The 15,113-nt window shown below is 46.6% G+C and overlaps 1 protein-coding gene across 5 annotated transcripts; it reads left to right on the plus strand.

Annotated features, from left to right (window-relative positions):
* Positions 1-1,627: 1,627 nt before the first annotated feature.
* zbtb11 (zinc finger and BTB domain containing 11) lies at positions 1,628-14,942 on the plus strand. Of its 5 annotated transcripts, none has more exons than XM_077015067.1 (12): positions 1,628-2,172; positions 2,538-2,785; positions 2,958-3,189; positions 3,831-4,903; positions 5,115-5,408; positions 6,094-6,481; positions 6,898-7,015; positions 7,227-7,385; positions 7,473-7,544; positions 7,704-7,879; positions 12,526-12,598; positions 12,918-13,821. In XM_077015067.1, exons 1-12 carry the CDS (start codon positions 1,863-1,865, stop codon positions 12,925-12,927), a joined length of 3,153 nt encoding a protein of 1,050 aa, XP_076871182.1. In that variant the 5' UTR covers positions 1,628-1,862; the 3' UTR covers positions 12,928-13,821. The 5 variants fall into 5 exon arrangements, with proteins under 5 accessions (XP_076871182.1, XP_076871181.1, XP_076871183.1 ...); XM_077015066.1 differs by having other exon boundaries at positions 12,925-13,821; XM_077015068.1 differs by lacking the exon at positions 12,526-12,598.
* Positions 14,943-15,113: the final 171 nt, after the last annotated feature.

A 15,113-nucleotide genomic window follows, 5' to 3' on the forward strand; every position in this document is an offset into this window, starting at 1 on the left:
ACTGCTATCAGACTTCTTGATACTCTGACATATAGGAGGCAGGCAAATGCGTATTTTTACAGAGAGATGTAGGCTAATTTTTTTAACTGTACTATCTGATTAGATTTACATATTGACTAAAACAGTGGTCAGTCATTCCTAGGATAAAATGAAATGAGACCTGATGGTGGTTTACCCGTGCTGATGTTCAAGAACTGTAATGTTAATGTGAACTTAATTATATTAGCTATACTGTAGTGTTGTTATGAAGATTTCTGCTGGCTCAGGGGACTGGTTATTCTAACCCACAAATCTGTGAGTAACACCCATCAAAGCCCTAAAGCTTATCTCCTGTGAATTCCAGTGCCTCAGAAAGAGAGATTTGACTATCCTTTTAACACATAATGTTCCCGAAAAACACCCAACAGATTGTTTATCATACACTGAGAATAGTTTATATATATATATATATATATATATATATATATATATATATATATATATATATATATATATATATATATATAAACCAGACTGTAATAATAATAATAATAGAGTGCAATATCCTTGTCATGAATAAACCTAAATACAATAAAAATATTTAACGTGGAAAGTTTCTATTACCCCGCTTCATCCTAGACATGATTACCAGTTACCGAACAGTACCGTGTGCGCTAAAGAAACGGACTGGGGCCTCCCGGTTTGCCGAGGGAGGATGTGTTCATGTTCTCACAAATCACCCATGGAGACACGAGCCATTACGGTCCCTCTTCATCAGTCATGCACAGTGTAAGCAATCAATCACATTCACCCACATAATCACACAGGGACACTGGAGAAGATATCATTGCAAACGACAGCTGAAATCGAGACTAATTTGGTCTCTGAGCCTGACTTACGGTGCAACACTTAAGATTGACGTCTTTAAATGTTACACCACAACCCGAACCTGGTTTGGAGGGCGGTGGGTCGGGATGTCAGATCTCGGTGCTGAACCTTCCTCGTGTGTCACAGGCTTTAATCAGCCAATCACCGATGAAGGGAGGAGACCCAACAAGACGCGTAGTGGAATAGAGGGTTATTATGAGAGGAGTGAGTGGGCTGATCCCCTATGTGAAACCCTAGCGCACTGGCGCAGGATATTTGACGTCTCATCCTGTGTATAATTACATTTAAATAGACCACTTCCAAGTTATATTTACGGTTCATAATAATAAAAAAAATCTATTTATTGTTTTGTTTATTGTGTTGACTCGTTCTGTGCATTTTGTCATACTGTCCAGTTCTATGTATAATGACAATTCGTTTAACTGATATATGAAGTTATATAAACATTATATTACATATACATTATATATACATTATAATTATTACATTATATATATATATGAAGTTTACTTATAATTGAAGTTATATGTTGCAAGTTATATTCCTTCCATGGTAGTGTGAGCAGTTGCTGGCAGACAACTGCCAAGTTCAATATGTTTCCTGATCTATACCTCCTGGTTTAAATGGTTATTGGGTCGGTTCCAGTTAGCCGAAACAACGCTCGTTCGCACGAACTCTTAAATATGTTCGTATATGGCGCCCTCTTGTGTCGCGTTGATGTTCTTACACCAACTCCGTCTTCCGCCATTTCAAACGCAAGATCCGGTTGTGCAGCAGCCATTTTGTCTGTTCATGCAAGTCCATCCCGCACGGTCACGAACAGCAGTTCCCCCCTTGAAAAACATTTGAAAAGCTCACCCCGGATCGTTTTCTAAATATTCTATGGAAATCGAAAAAGGTTGAAAAATACCTTTGTGAACTTTAAGTACGAAGTGGCCTCTCGTTTCACCTTAACGTGGGTTATTTATGTCGTGTAAGCGCCACTGATCGGTGTTATGTCGAGCGAGGAGAGCTACTTGGCCATCCAACGGTATTTGACCGACGAGCGGGAGCCGTACGCGCCGGGCACCCACGGCAATACCAAGAGAAAGATCCGCAAGGCGGCGGCGTGTTACATCGTACGAGACGGAATTCTTTACTACCAGAGGCGCCAGAAGGGCCTGGATGAATTCACGGAGTTGGAAGTGGTGCTGCAGGCCGAGCGGCGGAAGGAACTCATGACCGAGGCGCACATCACCTCCGGAGGGGAGCACCTCAACCAGCAGCTCACCTGGGAGGCTATTTCACAGAGATACTGGTGGAGAGGTAACGCGGCTGCTCTTTTGTGGGCTTTCAAAAATAATACTCTACCAGGCCGTGTTCGTGGACTTGTGTTTAAACGGTCGTTTGCTATAAATACGTAGATAATCAGGTAATCTGCTTTTTTGGGTCCTGTCAGCTGACTTAGCTTAGCTGGTGAGCTAAGTGATGGCTAACGGGATTGTCATCAGTCCTGCTGTGATAAATATTACAGCAAATAAATGTTAAAGTTGTTTGGTTAGTCAGATGTGAGAGACATTGGTTGTCTAAATATGCCAGCTAGTTTCCCACATTTGCACATTGCTGTCGCCTGTGTTAGCGTGACATGGTTCTTGACGTCTTTGTTCCTGGTAATGATCTCAATACTGTAGGTATCCTGAAACAGGTCAAGGATTACATCAGGGAGTGTCAGTGCCAGAGCAAACAGGACCGAGGGAGAGAAGACTGCTCAGGGCCCGCAGCCACAGCTCGACAGCCAGCTAGACGAAAGGCAGCTGTACGTATTAGCGAGGAAGAGGATGAAGACGATGACGAAGATGAAGATCTGGATGATGACTTTACTGCGGCCTTTCATGTCAAATCCAAAGGCAGCAAAGTTAATAAACACGAACTTGTATTTGTAAGTACCACATGAACAGCAGATAAATTTAGCACTCACTGATAAACGATGTGAAAATACTGGGTGCCGGTCACTGAATGCAGATGAGAATATCCTGCATTACTGGAACTTCACGCCTGATGTTTCACTTGGTTTTACTAAAACTCGTCGCTTTTGTTCCTCTGTGCTGTAGGTGGACAGCAAAGGTGTGGTGAAGCAGTTCCTGCCCAAACACGGACAGACCACGCTGGACAAGCTGAATCAGCAGCGTATCAATAACCAGTTCTGTGACATCACACTCCTCATTGAGGGTGAAGAGCACCGTGCACACAAGGCAGTCTTGGCTTCCTGCAGTGACTATTTCTATGAGCTCTTCATTGAGAAAGGTGCTGTGGCGAGCCATGAAGCTGTGGTGGACCTCTCTGGTAAGCATTATAAAAGAACAATTTCTTACATAGTTTGTGATTACTTTTATTTGAGAAAGTAAGGTGACATTATAAACGTTTTGACTATATACTGTGCTGGCCAGCAACTGAGCTCTGTTATTGTGTTCTTGTATGTGTACTTTTGCTTCATGTTTTGTATGTTGGTGTCTCTGTAGCTCATCAGAGGTTTTACTGTAATCTGTGAAGCCCCCCAGTAAAATGCTGAAGATAGACACAGATAGACTGTGAACATGTTCTCGGCTGTTTTCAAAGCAACGTGATAATTGTTGCAGCTTGGTTTGAAAGTTATTTAAAAACCATTAGCAGAATTATATAAACCACAAAAGCAGCCTTTGTGAAATGTAGCTGTGGTTTTAGTAAATCAAACTTGTTCTGTACAGAAAAGTGAGGCTCATGAGTCTCCCCCTTCCCTTTATTTGATCTGGTCATGTTTAGGGGAGTGAATCTCTTCTGCTTTGTTGTTTGCTTTCTCTCGAGAGGCACTCTTGGATGCACTTCTGTGTGTATTGAAATTCAATATAAACATGCATCGCTTGTTATTATTTTGTGGTTGTGCTAATATGCAGTAGTAAGTCAGTGTGTTAGTGTTTTATCTTCTTGTGTCTTTGCGTTGGTGGCAGGCTTTAGCAAAGCCAGCTTCCTGCCACTATTGGAGTTTGCCTATACCTCCCAGCTGACCTTCAACTTCTGCGTGATGGCGGAGGTTGCTACGCTGGCACGGCACCTGTTGATGCCCGAGGTCCTGCAGATCTGTGAGACGGTGCACAAGAAGGTGGAGGAGCAGAAGCTGATGGTGTACCAGCGAGGGGATGTTCACACTGTGGTGGCCAGTCAAGCCCTGAGCGCCCAGCCTGTCGCTCCTGTGGAGTCCGGTGCGTACATGGTCACCATGCAGACCGAAGGCCAGGCGGTGATGGGCCACACGGGACCGTCCGAAGAAGGGCAGTCCATCGCCGTCATCACGGGTGAGGACGGCACGGCCGAATCGCTGGCTTTGCTGGCTGGAGCAACAGTGGATGGAGAGACAATGACCGTGGTTACGCACAGTGGACATGCCGTCTCGGCCGAGTCCCTGGCTATGGTGGCCCACGGCGAGCAAGCCGAAGAGGCTGAGACCATGACTGTGGTCACTCACTCTGGGCAGGCTGGCTCAAGCGAGTCCCTGGCTGTGGTTCAGGCCTGCTGGACGGTGGAAGAGCCTCAGGTAGGGGACACACCCGTTGCAGAAAGCATGGAACCCAGTGCTTTTCTCATTAGTGTGGACCCAGGCAAAATGGCCCCTACAGAGAAGATCCACCCAGCTGCAGCGTCCGCACCTGATGGACAGGAGGAACCAATGGTCCAAGTCTTGGAGGTTCCACCTCAGTTGGAGCCAACTGCACCACCAACACCACCACCACCACCAGCCCCAACGCCTCAGAAAAGAAGGCCAGGCAGGCCCCCTAAGGTGAAGCAAGCACCTCTCCCTCCGCCTCCAGAAGAGGAACCTATGGAGTTGGCAGCCGCTGATGGCGGCTCCACTGCAGGAGAAGAGGAGAAGAAACAGGAGGAGGATAGCATCGACCCTAATAAGAGGTTCCTGAGAAAGCGCTCCATGAGGCAAGGAGGTTACGTCCGTCTCCACATGGGGCTGGAGACCGAGGAGGAGGAGGAGGAGGAGGAAGAGGAGAAGGAAATGCCAAACACTGTGAAGGTAGGAGTGCATTCCAGACCTCACACTTGCACAAATTTGATCTGCTAATGATGTGTGTGAATTTATTGTATAAAACTTGTGTGTCCGTTCTTTTGAATGACCTTAAAAAGACATTTGCTGTTAGTAAATAACTGGGTTATTGGTAGTCAATTACATCCAGTTCATCTGTATGATCTCGTGAGTAAACTGTTTAATATGGTTCTGTTGTCAGACGGCCCAGAGATTGGTGAGGAGAGGGCGTGTGGCCCAGGCGGTGAAGAGACGTCCAACCGACACTCTGGAGACCGAGCCGGAGTCTGAGCCCGCCTCCGACAGCACGCAGGCATTGGCTGAGGGGGCAGAGCCTGCGGTGCTGGGGGCGGTGCAGGGGGTGGAGCAGGAGAAGGCCAGAGGAACAGTGGATGGAGAGCACACGTGTAGCGAGTGCGGCATGGTGTTCCAGAGACGCTACGCCCTCATCATGCACACGCTGAAACACGAAAAGTCTCGCGGCTTCAAGTGCACTGTAAGTTTCACGCTCGGGTACGGGTGGCCCCGTACCAGCTCTCTTCTAGTTTAACCACGGCCCGGTAGCCCCATACCAGCTATCTTCTAGTTTAACCGCGGCCCGGTGGCCCCGTACCAGCTCTCTTCTAGTTTAACCGCGGCCTGGTGGCCCCGTACCAGCTCTCTTCTAGTTTAACCACGGCCCGGTAGCCCCATACCAGCTATCTTCTAGTTTAACCGCGGCCCGGTGGCCCCGTACCAGCTCTGTTCTAGAGTAACCACGGCCCGGTGGCCCCGTACCAGTTCTCTTCTAGTTTAACCACGGCCCGGTGGCCCTGTACCAGCTCTGTTCTAGTTTAACCACGGCCCGGTGGCCCTGTACCAGCTCTGTTCTAGTTTAACCGTGGCCCGGTGGCCCCGTACCAGCTCTGTTCTAGTTTAACCGCGGCCCGGTGGCCCCGTACCAGCTCTCTTCTAGTTCTTCGCTTCCTTTTCCTGTGTATCTTATGACTATGTATAAGTATGTGTTTATTCTTCTGCTGTAGTGTGTGTGTTTTTATGGGTACTGACTGCTTTTACCCTCTTAGCTCTGGTCTTTTGCATTTTATCAATAATCTTATGTATAGGAATATGAATTGTATATTATAAATGAGTGTGAGAGAGTGTGTCTGTACCAACCGCCCTCATCTCCTCTCTTTGTCCAGCTCTGTAATAAAGAATTCCAGTACGCCGCATCACTGCGAGCTCACTTGGCCCGTCACAAACACCAGAGGGCGACGTCGAGCCGCGTCCCGGTCACAGAAGACCCCGAGGGGCTGGAGGGTCCGGCCAAGGGTCGCACCAAGCGGGAGTTTGTGTGCGACATCTGCGGCAAGACGCTGCCCAAGCTGTACTCGCTACGCATCCACATGCTGAACCACACGGGCGTGCGGCCACACACCTGCCGTCTGTGCGGGAAGAGCTTCGCCACCAAACACAGCCTGAAGATGCACCGCGCGCTGCACGACTCCGCCAAGCGCTTCCACTGTGCCGTGTGCGCAAAGAGCTTCGTCACCAAGAGGAGTCTGGAGGAGCACACCAGCATCCACACAGGCACGCGCGCACACACACACACACACACACACACACACACACACACACACACACTCGCCCTCAGAGCCGCCCACTTCAGCCACCCTGCATCTTTTCTCTGAACGATGCTGTCTGTGCAGTTCTGGGAGTAGCTACGTAGTGAGGACTAGACACCTCCTCCTGTAGAGAGCGTCGTCATTGCAGCGAGTGAGGTTGCCACGCAGTGCAGCTGTTTGAAATGGTTCAGGCCCTGTCGCTAGGACACAGGCTCAGCTTCTGTGCTGTATCCATGGTGCTGCACCGTAGGGCAGATTCAGACAGCGGCCGGAAGGTGGAGGAGACAATCATCATGGGGGGGGGGGGGGGGGGTACCTACTTGTGTACGTCGTGAAACTTAATTTTCACCAATTCTGTTGTAAACTTGTGTGTTTTAACAGGTGAATCTAAATACCTGTGCACAATGTGTGGAGCGTCGTTCCATCGAGCGTCTGGCCTGAGCAAGCACTTGAAAAAACACCAGCCCAAACCCGAGGTCCGGGCGTTCCAGTGTTCCCAGTGAGAACCTCCTCTTTTGGCCAGAACACACACACTCACACATACACAAACATACTAACAATCAGCTTGTTCAACACTTCTTTTACCTGATACTGGTTAGACTCTCGGTTGCACAGGAAAGCACACACACACACACTCGCGTGCACGAGACTTGTCGACGTTCTGCTGACGTTCTCCCCGGTGATCCACTGTGTGGTGTCGTGTCCCACAGCTGTGAGAAGAGCTTCTATGAGGCCAAGGATCTTCAGCAGCACATGAACAAGCACCTGGGTCTGAAGCCCTTCCAGTGTCAGGTGTGTGGCAAGTGCTACAGCTGGAAGAAGGACTGGTACTCGCACGTCAAGTCCCACACCGTGGCAGAGCCCTACAGGTGAGGCCACGCCCACAATCACCAGCTCTGCCTGCCTGCAGCCAAACGTGTTGAATTTGATTTCTTACTTTTTTCTATTTTTTCCAGTAAGACATCAAACAAGTCAAGCAATGTCTACTTGTTGAACATAAAGAAATTATTGCAAAAACATTCATGCAGGCAAATACACTTAATCTGTTTAATATTAGAATGTCTTTAGATTCAAATTGTATGTAAGATGATGTAAATCACGTGTGTGTGTGTGTGTGTGTGTGTGTGTGTGTGTGTGTGTGTGTGTGTGTGTGTGTGTGTGTGTGTGTCACGCACGAACTTTGGCAGGTGTAATGTGTGTGGGAAGGAGTTCTTTGAGAAGGCTCTGTTCAGGAGGCACGTGAAGAAGGCCACGCACGGCAAGAAGGGGCGCGTGAAGCAGAACCTGGAGAGAGAGTGTGAGCACTGTGGCAGGAAGTTCACACAGCTCAGAGAATACCGCCGACACATGAACAACCACCAAGGTACTGGAGCACACACACACACACGCATATACACACACGCACATACACACACACGCACATACACACACACGCACATACACACACACGCACATACACACACACGCACATACACACACGCACATACACACACGCACATACACACACGCACATACACACACAAACACACACACACGCATATACACACACACGCATATACACACACACGCATATACACCCACGCGCATACACACACGCGCATACACACGCGCATACACACGCGCATACACACGCACGCACATACACACACGCACATACACACACCAACGCATATACACACACACACACGCACGAACAACCACCAAGGTACTGGAGCACACGCGCACACATACACACGCGCACATACATACACACGCATACATACACACACGCTCATACACATGCATATACACACACGCGCACATATACACACGAGCACACACACACATATACACACGCGCATACACACGCGCACATACACACTAGAGGTGAAACGATTCTTCGAGTAACTCGAGTAATTCGATTACAAAAAATACTCGAGGCAAATTCTTTGCCTCGAGGCTTCGTTTAATTTATATCACCATCTATTTTAAATGTTTAAAATCCCGCTTTGTACTACTACGCAGCTCCGGTATCATTGTTTTAAACTATATAACAGTTATATAGTTTTATAACTGACGCACAGGTTTAAGGCAGCGTGATTTGTTTTGATGGAAATGGCGGAAAACGAAGATAGCGGTGTCCGTAAAAGGGCAAAAATGTCAAAAGTGTGGGACCATTTTTCGCTGCGCAAGATGGACAACGTAGTGCAGTGTATTTACTGTAAAACGGATCTGGCCTACCCAGGGCATAATTTGAGCCGGATCCTGGCGGAACAAATAGTTATTGAACAAATAATTCTATAAAAGACATTTTTTAAACACAAGATCCACGTTCAGGCTTCCTAAATCACATAAGAGCTCTCCCTTTTAGCGATGCCTTTCTGCGTCTCCATAAAGCTAAAAGCTAGTTATACTTTCGCGAGTGACCGTAGCGTGCAACTCCGCGAACGGCGGAAGCGTTCATACTTGACGTGTCACAATTCTGTGCAGTGTTGTCCGTAACGATATGTGGTAGTATAAAGAAACACCCCTCAAAAAAAAGGAATGAACATTTACCTGATGAATTTTAATGTTGCATTGTGTTTCAGGTTTGAAAAGTGCTGGAATTTAGGCTTAAAATGCACTTCTGCACTTAAAACACTTATAAAACACATGTAAATCATTTAAAAGTAATTTATATAAACGGATTGGCTTGTTATTTTGACATTTGTTTGCCTAAGCGTTGCGTTTTGTGTGCAATCCGGTGACATTGTTGGTCTCAGTGACCCCTTGTCTCATGCCGCTGTTTGCGTTCCGGCATCGTTTGATTTACAAATTAAGAACTGGGCCTACCATAACAGTACTTCCTCAATGCTTCAGCACCTAAACTGAAAGCATCCGCACGTGAACTGCGCTTCTCCAAGCGGAATAACAGCCAATTGCTTGCTCATTTTAAGAGAACTTTCATGTTGCATTACACACTATCAATATTATTGTGTTAAAAACACAAAAGTGTGATTTTTATCCGATTACTCGATTAATCGATGAAAAAAATCGACAGAATACTCGATTTAAGAAATATTCGATAGTTGCAGCCCTAATACACACACACGCATATATACACACACGCACGCATACACACACACGCATATACACACACATGAACAACCACAAAGGTACTGGTGCACAAGCACATATACACGCACGCTAGGGGATATTAAATCGAAATCGATCGAAATTATGTCAGGATCTCGAGCCTCGAAGTCAAAAAGAGGATCGACGATCCCTCCCTCTAAGCTACGCAAGCACCCACACTACGCAAAGTAATGCCTGGTTTAAACTAGACACGTCGCGAGAGTCCCGGCGCCGAAAATGACATAATCGCGGTGGCTCCGCCCGTGCGAGCTGGCGATTCGCAAGGTCGTGCACCTCTCGAATTTTGTAACTTCGCGCGCTCCGCACTTCAGCACAATGAGCCAAGTCATGTTTTCTGGGCTCATACACCTTTAGAAGGTGGAATTAAAGCACCTCATTAAGTTAAATATTTATACATTTACTCGTAATGATTCGAAATAATTCGCTTTTTCATCACATTATTTAATGGTTGTTTATTTTCAAAACGCCCAATCTTAACGTCTTCACGTTCTCTCATGCTGGAATTACAAGAGGCTCGTATTTGTTAACGTAATACAAGAGAACTGTTCAGTCAGACAGATATTTGTTGTGAAACGTTCAGGTCTGATAGTTTTCAGGCGCCACGCCGGAATTCCGGCGTACCGACATGTCCGCGAGAAAAAAAATTGAGGGGGGGAAAAATCCGTCAAATCATAATGATAAACCACACGCGCGCGCATGCTATCTGTTTTGAGGCCGAAATATGATCCTTACGAGGTTCCGAAGTTACGATTTTTCGTGATTACTACACATCTCCCATTTACTGTATAAAGCCTTGTTTGGACCTAAATGGTTCTGCGTCGTAAACGGAACTTGGTGTTTGGTGTGCGTGGCGTCAGGATTGGTGTGCGTGGCGTCAGGATTAGTTAAACGCAGCTATGGATAAAGATATTTGCCAAAAGGCTAGCTTTAGGATAGGATAACTGCGTATAGTACGTTATTTACGTACATACATGTACGTATGTTCCGATTTACACCGAAAATCGATTTACGACGGATCAACGTCGTAACCAGGGGACCGCCTGTATTTCAGACATCGGAAGAGCTTCAGAGGTAGATGCAAGATAACTTCAGTATTTTATCTTTATTCTGATTAAGTTAAATTTTTATCAGAAATATCAGAGTGTTTTTTTTTGAGCCGGTACAGGTGGTCAGACGATCTGGTTCATCCTGGCCGCCTTACGGCGTAAGGTGTAATACATGAACAAAAGCACAAAATGTATGTCCTAATAAACCAACACAAAATAGTTATTAAATTTATTAAATTGTATATATAAAAACTAACTATAATCATAATACTTGTAATTCTTTTAAACTTTATTTGCATAAGTAACCTTTGCAGGAAGGTAAATGTTCCTTCCTGTTTTTGAGGGGTGTTTCTTTATACTACCACATATCATTTTGGAGAACACTGCAAAGAATATAAACGCCTCCGCCGTTCGCGCGAGGTGTGTGTGTGTGTGTGTGTGTGTGTGTGTGTGTGTGTGTGTGTGTGTGTGTGTGTGTGTGTGTGTGTGTGTGTGTGTGTGTGTGTGTGTGTGTGTGTGTGTGTGTGTAGCGCGCTACAGTCACTCGCGAAAGTATAATAAATAATCGTGCCTTGACGCGGCTCAGGGATTACGTCACACGCAGCGCCGTGCGGCCGTTAGGGTTATTAAGGGCGTACTCGCACTAGGCACGGTTTGCTCGTTCCGTGCTGGGGCCCGGTTATCCCCCCTCCCCAATCCCCCTCTGGCCTGCACTCACATTGGCTTCAGCAACCCGGCCCGAGCACGCTTACGTCATCACAACGCCGCATTATTTGGAAAAAAAGCGCGCTCGCACAACACGATGGAGTTCACGATTCTCTTTTTATTGTATTTTTGGAGTCGTTTTGGGAGTGCAGAAACACAGTGCAAGCACAGATTTATCGATAATTTAACACAACGATTGTCTGCTAATCGCTTTGCCGCTATGACTGTTTAACGTGAGCATCGCATCCTGACGTCATGTCTGAGTTCCAGCGAAATGAACCAATCAGACGAGGCACCAAGCGGGCCTGGGCACGGATAGCGCTCACACTAGAAGCGAACCGTGCCCGAGTCCAAGTGAATCGTGCCCTGGCCCACCTCTTCAAGCGGGCCCGAGCACGGTTAACTGATCCGGGCACGGTTGGAGCGCTCACACTAGCCAAACGAACCGTGCTTCGGCAGGCAACCGTGCCCGGGCCCGGATCACAGAGCCTAGTGTGAGTACACCCTTAAACAAATATAAGCATGGGTCTGTGGTGGGAGCTGAGTGCAGAGCGTTGAGGAACGATTTCGATTGGACGATTGTGCTCTCTGTCTGAGATTTTTTATTATTACATTTTTTTTGCTGATGCTGGTCCAGCGTGGCCCATGCCAGTGATTATGCCTCGGCGTGCCAATAGGTTGCCGACCCCTGCCATAGACTAATCTAAAACTGGCATAGGCCTTTCTGCTGTAAATCGAGAATTGAATCGTGACCCTAAAATCGGATATACAATCGAATCAAGGATTTAGAGAATCGTGACACCCCTAACGCACGCGCATACTTACACACACACGCGCACATACAGTATGCACACATGAACACACGCACATACAGTATACACACACACGCACATATACACGCACGCACTCACATACAGTATACACACACACACACATACATACACATTCACACGCGCACGCACTCTCAAACAAATTTTTTGTGTTATATGGAACTATTATTCCAGAGTAAATAGTTACTCTGTTCTGTATCATTCTAAATTGCAGTGCAAAGCTTTGCCTCTAGGTGGCACACTAGCCTTTTTTGTTCAGTAGGGGTTGAGTAATTAACATGAATATTTCTGTATTACTGGCTGATTCTTCTCAGGAGAGACTTTCTGCGTAATTGCTGGCACAGGCATTCCATATGTTGAATTAGTGAGACTGGGGGATACGCGGAGGTAATCCCAGGTGCTCTGCAGGGTGTGGGCTTTATGCTGATTGTGGAACTTAGTCATTCTTTTCTGACACTCATTCGCTTTCAGTAGTACATTTACATTTTACATGTAGGGCATGTAGCAGACGCTCTTATCCAGAGCGACTTACAAAGTGCTTTGCGTCTGTTCACTGAATGCAATCCATAGATTCTAGGTTATTATTAACATTAGATTATTATTAACATTTGCTAAATATACAAGGTAAAAGTAGCATGGTGCATTTGTAATGTCATTTGTAAAAACAGTTAAACAGTTTAAATAAACTGTTTAATTCTGTTTTGAGTCTGCAGTGAACCCACAGTGATATTTTCACGGACCTTTATGATGGTGAGATGTGCATAAGCCCGGCGCTGGCGAGATGAACTGGAGAAGCATCCCTTCCTCGTTCCTTGGCTCTGTCGTACTGCGGTCGTAATCATCGATGTTGCTCACTGCCCTCTGGAAACAGAAATACTGCTATATTTTAACCTTGGATTAGATGAATGATGCTTCTGGACAAAGCTGTCTGTACAACGCTGTTGAATGAACGGAACTGTTTTAGAAAGGCGCTCGTGACTCTTTGGTGACCTTGCGTGTGTTTGTGTGATCTGATGTGGCACAGGTGTATGAACTGCCTGTGTGTCAAAGGTGGGACGTTTTTAGAAAGAGATTGTCGTGGTGGTCTTGCAGGAGGCCCATGACTGATCCTCTAACATCAACGTAGGCAACTGATAGTGTTCTATCTACAGCTTAACTTGCGTTAATGGCTGCCACTTAATGCTGAAAGAAAATGTATTTAGAAAATTAAAAGCAGTGGTTGCTAGGGAGGCCTGCTGTTTCTTAATACATTAACCTTGGAGTTAGTTTCTCTTGGAGGTGAGAGAGAATATTTCTCGTGGGCACAAAAGCCTCTAACCTAAAAGTAGAGGTTTTATGTAATAGCCTGTTGAGTTTTGCTGATAGGCAGACTCAGTATGTTACATTAGTTTATAATTCATCAGTTTATTTTCAGCCTTTGGATCAGGTTCATCATCATTTTGCGATTCAAGTAGTTCCAAGTGCTTGTTGTACTAGTGTTGGAAGCTTGAGCATAAATGTTTTGCACAAATTAAAAGTAAAGTAATAATGTAATGTAGTAATGTATTGTAGCATATGTATAGTGCCTGTCACGCCAGTACGGCTTTCTGTCACGTTCTACTTCCTCCCGTCTGTAGGTGTGAAGCCGTTCGAGTGTTTGACGTGCGGGGTGGCGTGGGCAGACGCCCGCTCTCTGAAGCGTCATGTGCGCACTCACACGGGCGAGCGGCCCTACGTGTGCCCTCTGTGCCAGGAGGCGCACATCGACGCCCGCACCCTGCGCAAGCACATCACCAAGTACCACGGTGACCACCTGCCTGGCAAGATCATGTTGGAGAAGGACACGCTGCAGTTCCACAACCAGGGCACGCAGGTGGAGCACGCCGTCAGCATCCTCAACCCCGACCTGCCGCCCGAGCTCTGCCCGCCACAGCCGCCCCCGTCCGAGGAGATCGAGACGGTCCTCATCACCGAGGAGACCGTGGAGGCGGTGGAGGCCGTGCAGGCCGTGACCGAGGGAGCCGCCATGGCGACGCTCTCGGACCAGAGCATCATGCAGGTGGTGAACTACGTCCTGGCGCAGCAGGCCGGCGTGAAGGTGGAGGAGGCGGCCGACATCATTCAGACCATGGAGGTGGAGGTGGCGCATGTGGCGGAGGTGGAGTGAGGTGGAGCGAACCGAACTCGGGTGTAGCTTAACGGGAAAAGACTGGAACGGCGGCTTGGTGGCGTATGACGTCTTAGTGTCGCACACAACTTGCCTCCGCTGTGTTGCTATGACGCAGACAGAATGTAAAAGAAGTTGCGCGTTTATTTTTGTTGTAAAATATACAGTTCATACCGGGAACTTTGTTCCGGGAGTGTTCACGGGTCTCCACCCTTTGGCTGGAGTGTGTGTGTGTGTGCGCGCATGTGTGCGTATGTATGTGATGTGTATACTGTACATACAGCAAAATTCAATGTGGTTATCATGCCAATAAATTACAATGTAATGCAGCACAAAGCTCAATAGAAAATCAGCTCTTATGTACAAAATAGCTTTTTTTTAACCAGTTGGTTAAAATTTCTATGCATAATGGACGGATAGTTTTTGGGTTCCATTTTTGAGTTGAGATTTTGAATCCCAAGTTGGACCACGTGGTGGGACAGTCTGACTGGTGGTGGCCTGTTTTATAGTGTGGTACAAGCAGACCTTGTGATTATCAGTGATAACCAAATAAAATCTTTTTGGTGGGGTAAGCCACATAATATACAGCTTATTGGACTGGTGTATTTATTTATTCAAATCAAAATGGGGGTGGGGTGGTGGTCTGACCAAAGATAAAATCTGGTTAATTACTTCTAACTTTATAAATCCTTAACTACTGTTTTGTATAGAATAGCAAGAACACTGCTTAAAAAAATCATGAAACTTGACCTTGAA

This window comes from Brachyhypopomus gauderio, chromosome 8 (genome assembly GCF_052324685.1).
Source record: "Brachyhypopomus gauderio isolate BG-103 chromosome 8, BGAUD_0.2, whole genome shotgun sequence".
NCBI classification, from domain to species: domain Eukaryota; kingdom Metazoa; phylum Chordata; class Actinopteri; order Gymnotiformes; family Hypopomidae; genus Brachyhypopomus; species Brachyhypopomus gauderio.